This window comes from Carettochelys insculpta, chromosome 1 (genome assembly GCF_033958435.1).
Source record: "Carettochelys insculpta isolate YL-2023 chromosome 1, ASM3395843v1, whole genome shotgun sequence".
Classification (NCBI taxonomy): Eukaryota; Metazoa; Chordata; order Testudines; family Carettochelyidae; genus Carettochelys; species Carettochelys insculpta.
Genome location: NC_134137.1, coordinates 321,524,797 through 321,533,429, shown reverse-complemented (window position 1 = coordinate 321,533,429; position 8,633 = coordinate 321,524,797). Strand labels below are relative to the sequence as shown.

The window sequence follows — 8,633 nt, the reverse complement described above, 5'->3', positions numbered from 1 at the left end:
GCAGAGTGAAGAGCAGACACCTGGCCGCTGACTCACCCCAAGGAGCCCGGGCTCTCACTGGCTGGCCCCAGGCGCTAGCCACCCACCCTGGGCCGCTGCGCCTGGCCGCCAGCCCCCGGCCCCGCGCCACGTGCCGATCCCGCGGCGGGCAGGGCAAGCCCTCGGGCCGCGCTGCCGCGGAGGAGCCCAGCAATGACGAACGGCGGCCGCCCCGCCTGACCTTAGCTCGCCCCGGGGGCCCGGCTCCACGCGCGGCGCGCGTATATAGGGGAGCCGGGCACCCAGAGCCCGCCCGCTCGCCGCTGCCGCCTGCACCATGGGCGCCTCGCGCACAGGTAAGCCGCCGCCAGTGCCCCCGCCGCGCCCGCAGAGCAGCAGGCTGGTCCTGATCCCGCCCTGTGCTCTCCCCGCTCTCCGCAGGTGGCGCCTGGCTGTGCGCCCTGCTCTGGCTGCTGGGGAAGCCGCCCGGAGCCGCTCGCGGGGCCATCTGCGCGCGCCAGGGGGACTCGAGCTGCCGGTTCCTGCCCGTGGCTGATCTTTTCGACCGGGCGATCCAGCACTCGGACAGGATCCACAGCCTGTCCACGGCGCTCTACCTCGACCTGGTGAGGGCCCGGCCGGGCCGCAGCCTCCCGCGTCCTCCCGGGGGTCGCCTCTGCTGCCCCGGACGCGCCGCCGTCCCAGCCCTCGGGGCAGGCTCGGCAGAGCCTCTGCCTCCCGCTCTCCTCCCTGCGCGTCACACCCAGCGGGTGCGTGGCGGGCCAAGTGCTTGCCGCTGTCTCGCCGACCTGCACGCGAGCAGCAGGGAGGTCTGAGCCCTGTCCCATGCGGCCCCTACTCCGCGTGCTGCACACCCGGGCAGCGCCCCCACGCGGCGGAGGGCACATGTTACCCTGGCCCAAGCTGCAGCGTGGGAGGGAGGAGAGGTACCACAAGTTCGTACTGGGCTTTGATCCTCGGGAGCCCCAGTCGCCCTACGGGCCAGCTCTGCAGTCATCCCGCCCTGTATGGCCGAGGTTTGATTGTCAGGTAGGGGCTGGCGCAAGGAAATGTGCAAGCTGGGCGGGGTGAAGTGGCCATTGAACGTCTCCGCCTTACAACCTGCGGCTCTGAAATATCCCGTGTGTCCGGGATTTGTTTCCCCCCTTAGGAGAAAAACTTTCTACCCACTGGCAACGAGTTGGGAAAAGCGACAGGCAAATGCCACACCGCCGGGATGCTCACGCCCAATGGAAAGGAGTATGCCCAGAAAATACCGGTAAGGCCTGAGTCACTTGCCCTGGCCTTGGCACCGACTTGCCCTGGCCTTGGCACCGCAGGCCAAGGATGTCAGAGAGAGACACTATTTGTAGGGGGATGGGGAAGGGATGGGGAAGGGATCACTTGTCACACAGTGCTGTGCCAGGTTTAATTTACTGTCAAAGGAGGGGAGGGAGAGACGTTGCCACCAGAGACATGCACGATCCTCTGGCATGGGCTTCAAAGGAAGCTGAAGACATTCAGCACCTGCTGCTAGGGAATCCCACATGGCTAATAAGGCAAATTCGGACGCGGGAGTATTTTGTATGGTTGGAATGTTACAGCTGCTGAGGCTTCCTCTGTAAAGTTCTTGTGTCCTACATATTTGCAGAATGTAAGCTGATGAATTTGAGTTCCCTGAATAAATCGCAACATCCTTCTGTATTGTAAAACATGATATTTGCGGGGTCCTATAAGATTAATTCACTTTCATTAGTTATACAAAAGGCACTGGAATACTTAATCAAAGGTCAAACATCCCAGAGGCCAGAGGATACATCTTTCCCCTCTCATTTACTTTGCCACCAGGAGAGAAATCTAGGCAGTAGCTGTGATCTATCCAGATAGACTTCATTAATCAGTGCCATTGTAAAACTTAGAAAGTCATTAGGAGAAAACCAAAACAGTTTACCGGAGTTATAAAGCTATAATTATGGGGAGGAAGGGGAGAAGCAAACAATTTTCAATAGAAATGTCATAGAGAAAAATACTATCTAGTGAGGAACAGAAATGAAGCAAAGAAACTGGAGGACTTAGCACTAATTAAAATAATCAGCATTTTAAAGTAGTGATGAAAAGCAGATTTTGAAATGCCAAGGACACCCAGACAGGTGTGAAAATATTGTAAAAGAGGACAGAGAAAAAGGAAAAGATGGGAGAAAAAGCAATCAACAAAAGTTATTTAGCAACATTACTCTTTGGTTTTGATAGCTCTTCGCCCAGCACGAAGGGGGTGGGAGTGGCCTTGGGCTCTGAACTCTCCTAGGGGCAGGCCTGCTTACAGCATTGGGTCCACTTCAAAAATCTCACCAGAGGACATGTTATCACCTTTCTAACCTCTAGCCCAGTGATTAGACAGAGCATTCCTCTGGGATGGGGGAGACCCTGATTCAATTCTCCCCTTCCCTCCCACATCTGGGGAGAAGTAAAAGATTTGATCAGGATGGTCTTCCGCCTCTCAAGGAAGAGCTGGAAGCACTGAGTTACAAGGTGTTCCGATCTTGGGCTCCCTCAGTCTCTGCTGTTAAAAACTGTTCCACTTGGCTAACTAGTGATTGCAACAAGGCAACTGCATCCAGGTTTTCCACCTACCAGGTGGTGCCCTAAGCATAGGACTAGAGTAATTCTGATGCTTTCTGGACCCATGGCTAATTATTTATCCACAGTGGAGATGAACTGGGCCAGAGAGAGAGAGACTTTGTAGTCTAGATATCGGGGCCCCCAAGTAGAAAGTGAGATGCCCAGAGCTTAATGCCCCTCTCTTCCCCTCCAATAATTTTTCATTAGATAGCTAAGGAAGAAATTGAGTGAGCCCGTCAAGTTATTCCATAGCTCAGTGACTAGAATAGTGAGAGGTGGAAGCATCCTGTTCACTGCCTTTCTCCCACTCAGGTCTGGTGGGGGACGGGACTGAAGCTGAGGAAAGCTCCAACCACTGGGCTAAAATACTAAGAACAGTTGGAACTAGTAACTCCTCTGCCAGCTGTTTTGCGGGGAACGAGGCAGGTACCTAACTCACTCCAACAAATAACAAGCATTGGATGAAGTGGGTTTCACCCACAAAAGCTCAGGACCTAATGAATTTGTTAGTCTGTAACATGTCACAGAACTGCTTGTTATTTGTGAAGTTACAGGCTAATGCAGTTACCCCTCTGAGACTCATTTCCACAAGAAACTACTTGGATGCTTGAGTTGCCTGATTCCAGGAGAGGGGTTTCCTTTTGTTAATTGCTAAGCACAGACCGGCACCTGCCCACAGTCTGAGCATAAGTACCTGTCTTCCAGAGGGGCCAGATTCCTCACATACCCCTCTCATTAGCCTTTCCAATGGCTGCTTAGCTGGCTCTCCACTTAGCATTCTGACTTTGTAGATTGCAGTCCACACTCTTACCTTACTAGTGAAAGAGCTGCAGCTATGCTACTGTAGTGCTCATTGTGGCTCCTGCCTATGCCAACGGGACAGTTCTCCCATGTATGAAGGCAATCTGCCTCCCTGAGAGGCAGTAGCTAGATAGATGGAATAATTCTTCCATCAACCTGGTGCTGTCTACACTGTTAGGATGACTGTGAGCCGATGAGCAGGTGCCAGCTAAGGGTCTGGTGGGGCAAAGGGGGTGATGCCACACCAGCAGCTATGCTAAGCAGCCAGGGCAGGCTGGGTTCTTTGGTTTGTGTTTAGTTCGGGTACAGCAGCAAGAGGAAAATTACACTTAGAGAGGCTTTAAGAGTTACTTTTTATTTATACAAAGATAGAAACAATTTAACTAAGACAAATGATTAAAGTACAAGTTAGTACTCGCAGTTTTTAAAGGGGAAACAACACAACTTAACTTAAGAAAAGTTTTAGACAAACTAGCTAGCTTAAACTAATACAATTAATGTGTACACAAGAAAGGCAAGTTGCAGATGTGATTTTCACCCCTGCCTCTTAGACCTGGTGGAACCAGAGTCTTTCCCTCAATTCCTATAGGAAAGAAGTGTAATACAGGTGTAATTCTTACCCCTGCCTCCTAGATCCGGTGTGACCCAGAATCTTTCTCTCAATCCCTCAGGAAGAAGTAGATACGAACCAGGCATCCCCAGTCTCGGGAGTTAATTCCAGACCTGGCCAGCAGGTGTAGGTGTTTGAAACACTCAAAGGGGGGGTGGTCTGCCAAGCCCCTTTATACTCCTTTTGTCACGTACGCTTCTTCCTGGTCTCAAGTGGCCAATTGGGAGGAATATGTTTGAACCCTACGTTTGCCAGGGAAGGTGCAAGGCTCAATTCGCACCTGTGAATTGTGGACAATTGGGCACCTTTGGAGGTGATGGGCGGGGGTTCCCCGTTCTTCCTGGGGAAGTGATCAAGGCGTGTCAATCACCGAGATCAGCCAGAAGGGCGGCCATTCACTGTCTGGTTTTTGTGTATAGTAGAAAGGCTGGGCGAGACAGCACACCTGCATTCCCAGGACATCAAAGGCTACCTGTCTCCCCTGCTTATTTCTCTCTCTGTCTCTCCCAGTGGCGGGGGGAGAGAAAGAAAAGGCCAACTGGGGGGTTCATGTCTGGCTACAATGACGTAGCTACATTTCTCATCCCGAATGATGTAGCCAATGTAAGTTCCCAGCATAGAGCAGCTCTACAACAGCTATCGCTCCCCATTCATTGTGTAGTGAGCTAGACCTATAACTCAGGCTTTGTGGATCTCAGTGTTGTTCCTGTGGGGTTTTTTTGTTTTATTTTTTTCCTAAACACTTAAGAGCAGTGATGCTCGAACCTACAGTGCCTACGTCCCTTTCTGCAGCTGGGCCTTAGGCACTCTTGAAAATGTTACTTTGTCTTTTTCCATCTAACTGACCAGTTTAGCACTTAATTTCACTTTAGCTCTCTATGGACCTACCACCATTTCAATTCATTTTATGACTTTACAGAATGAGATCCTAAGCAATTTGGAATTAAGTTATAAGTGTGAAGTCATTGTTTTTGTGTACAGCTAAAGGAAAGACTATGAAATTGTTATTTTCTATACATTGGAAAGTTAGTTATGAATTGTACGCATAGGGGTTTTTAACTGTGCCTAGATTTTAAGTGTCGTTATCTGTTTCAATATACTGTGCCCTGCGAGAACATCACTGTTCAGTTGTTTTGATGCAAACTAACAGGAAAGTTCTTCCGTATTTTGTTTTCAAGAGAGAAGAACTAACTCGCTTGATACTGAGACTCTTGCAAGCCTGGAAGGAACCACTTTCCCACTTTGACCAGAATATTGGTCATCACCAAGAATTATCCAGTGACAGCCTGAGCAAAGCAAAGCAAATCAGCAATATGGTTCAAGATCTGAAGACTGGAATGGAGAAAGTAACAGAGAAGGTAAGATTTTCAGCCTAACTTTTCTTCTAGTATCAATTATACTGAAACACCAAAAGATCCTGGAGCCAATATCTGCCATGTTACAAGGATCTAACCCTAGCCTGGGTGTCCACAAGGGAACAGCTTCAACAAGAGAGACAGAGCCCAGATCAAACTATCCAATAGGCTCAGTGGCTAGACCATACTCCTAAGAGGTAGGAGTGCCCACTTCCAGTCTTTTCCTTGTTTAGCACAGAGCAGGGGACTTGAACCTGAGTCTCCCACATCCCCTCTAAGCACCAGATTAAAAGTGATAAGGTGGGCTCCAGCACCATTTCCTTCTCTAAATGCTTTGTGTGGCACAAGGCCAGCACTGAACTCATTCCCACAAGAAACTATGTAGGTGCCTAAGCTAGGGGAAGGGTTCTTGTTCATTGATGGCTAGCAGAGGGACGCAGCTCCCTGCAGTTTGACTGAGGCTCCTACCTCTGAGAAAGGGGCAAGGCTCAGCACATCAGTATCTCCCATAGGTAGCTCCCTGCCTGGCATGCTGGCGTTTGCATTTCTCATTGTTAGGTGGCTTTCTCTCCCCATTTATTGTGTAGGACACCTGGGCTGTGTGCCTAACTCAGATTTATGGATCACCAGAGTTTCTGTGATTTTGCTAGGGTCTAAAAGTTAGTCATTGTAATATGGAGTATCTAAACACCTCAAGATATTTCTAGCTTCCACTCTTATCTACTTATATCCCCATTTTAAAGCTCTGTGACAAATGCTTTCTGGTAAATAGTGGACATTGTGGAATCTGATTTTGTTTCCAACTCCCTCACTAATTACCACTTAGTGGGTCTGATTTTGTATTCCGTGTGCACTCACAACTTTCACTAAACTCAGCTGGAACTGTGACTGAACAAGGAATGTAGATTCAGGCCTACTTTCTTTGTCTCTGAAAATTAACATGTTTATTCCTATGCAGACAAACTACTAACCAATATGAAATTGAAAAAAAAACAGAAAACTTAATATCTTACATTGGCAAGCACCACAGGATGAAACAAATTGAAACTGAACTATAACTCAGCATATACAGCAGAAGGGTCATTTCACCCACTGCTGAAATACAGCCACCACTGCAGTGAAACTGAACAGCCCTTCACAGGACAGACCTGTAAATGTAAAAGCCCAGTCTTCGGTTCCACTATGAATATGGATTAGACCTGCCTCAAAACTGAGGGGCATTTAATGTCTGTAGTTTTGTTTGGATCATCATGGGGTGTTGGGGCCAAACATAAAATTCCCAAACATATTCAAATGTTGCCCAAGTTCAGGATATTTGTATCTAAGTTTGTAGTTCAGGCACATTTCTGCAACATGTTTTGGAGGAAATCTTGGGTGGGAGGCTGTTTGAGAGAATGGCAGCTGAGTCCATATTTTTTTCTGTACATGCTACCAAGGTTTCACAAATCAAGTACAAGAAGGAAACAATATCAAACTGAAACTTTTGTGTCATGTGACAGTTTTTCCACATGACACTGAGTCTGGGCTTGATCCTGCCAGGTGGCCAATGTTTCTGAGAAGGCCCTTATCTTGCACTGACTTTGCCAGCATTTGGGGATGCTCAGCACCTGCTAGAACATTAGCACCTTACTAAAGGCAGCTCATTAAATAAGGCTACATGTCTGGAGAAAACTGATTCACTGTTCTAGCTTGAGATGGGGCACCCATACTGAAGAGTGGCATTTACTTCCTGTTCAAAAGGTGTTATGTTCTTGATAGTGCTGCCAAAGTTCTGCTTCCAGAGATAGAATTCCTTGAAATAGTATGAGACTGCTTCAGCCTAATCAGAATCATGTGTAGGCCCTGATAGCGGGAATGCAATACTAGCCTTTCTCTAGGGCACTTTGCATGTATTTTCAGTAATTGATTAAAAAACTCATGATTTCATTAGTAATTGTTCTATATAAACCCTGATTTTTGTTAGCTTCAACACCAGCATTTTGATTTTATTAACTCACAGGTTACATTCATACATATTCTGTTTTCAATACAGATGCAGTCAATGGGGATCATTAGCAATTCATTGAATGGAATGGGATCAGAAGCAGCTGGTTTACCTATTAGTAATGAAGCAAATTTGATGAGTGACTATGAGTTTATCCACTGCTTCAGGAGAGACTCCAATAAAGTACAAAGCTACTTAAAAGTTCTTAAATGTAGGATTTTGCCAGAAAATAGTTGTTGAGTTTTAATTAGACAGGCAGTTGTCAGAATTAAATTACATGTTGGCTGCAAAGATGGAATGAAAGAATTTAAGGGTTTTGACATTTACATAATTGTCAGTTAACAATATTAGTTTTGAATGGCTTTGCCAATTACTTAGTTTTACACTGTTAACCTGCACAACTGGCATGTTATATAAGGGATAATGTGTATATATGCATTTCACACCCCAGGGAGATGGATTTCAGTGGTAGTACGTAAATCACTTTCTGTATTTACTACAGTATGTCAAACTGCAGTGTAAATAGTTTACATAGTTCCAGGTGTACATGTTGTCATTGAAGCTAAACATCAGTAAATTATGGATGTCTTGTACTGAGACTCAGCTAGCCTTTAAATAAAGTATATTTTTATAATAAAGGTTGATTCAACATGTGGAAAAAGTAATTAAGCATAAACACTGTATGGTATTACTGATTGGTTCATAAAGACACCTGACCCTCTGACCTCCCTTCTTTCCCTTCAGACTTCTCACTTTCTTTCTGAAATTGCTACAGTCTCTTACAAATATTGATGTAGTTTCAGGAGCCCTAAAAAGAGTTAGGCATTTGGTACCCTGACACTGAGAAACATCTTATCCCATGAACAGTTTCACTGGGATCTTTTATGAGCAAAAGTATCATAACAGGTGAGTATGGTGCTAATTAACCATTCAGCCTCAGTGCCAAGTTTGGATGGTGGATAGGGATGTGTTTCCTGTACACACATCCAGGAGGGCTGAGATATGGGTGCTGTAAATTCCATGGCATAGAATGGAATTATATTCAGCTGAATGATAAAGGAGGAGCTATTTTATATCGTCATAACTGTAATGAACGGCACATACTTAGTACTTGAGAGTGAAAGATCTCTGCTTTTTCAAGCCAGGTGATGAATAAGAGGCATTTATAAATGATTTGGACTCAGTGTTGACATTCATAATTACCTGGGCTCTTATCCTGCTTAACTTTACTGGTAGGAGTAGTGCCCGTGGGACTACTCCTGTACACTTTTGCAGGCATTAGGAT

At 46.8% G+C, this 8,633-nt stretch overlaps 1 protein-coding gene across 1 annotated transcript; it reads left to right on the top strand.

Annotated features, from left to right (window-relative positions):
* The first annotated feature begins 316 nt into the window (after window positions 1-316).
* On the top strand, window positions 317-7,588 carry LOC142007429 (prolactin-like). Its single transcript, XM_074984070.1, has 5 exons — window positions 317-335; window positions 421-605; window positions 1,151-1,258; window positions 5,188-5,367; window positions 7,397-7,588. Exons 1-5 carry the CDS (start codon window positions 317-319, stop codon window positions 7,586-7,588), a joined length of 684 nt encoding a protein of 227 aa, XP_074840171.1.
* The last annotated feature ends 1,045 nt before the right edge of the window (window positions 7,589-8,633 follow it).

What these genes read in the sequence shown, in the direction of transcription:
- LOC142007429 (XM_074984070.1), top strand. An exon ending in CGGCGCTCTACCTCGACCTG is followed by an intron (nt 606 to 1,150) that starts GTGAGGGCCCGG and finishes TTCCCCCCTTAG; the next exon opens with GAGAAAAACTTTCTACCCAC. An exon ending in TGGAGAAAGTAACAGAGAAG is followed by an intron (nt 5,368 to 7,396) that starts GTAAGATTTTCA and finishes TTTTCAATACAG; the next exon opens with ATGCAGTCAATGGGGATCAT.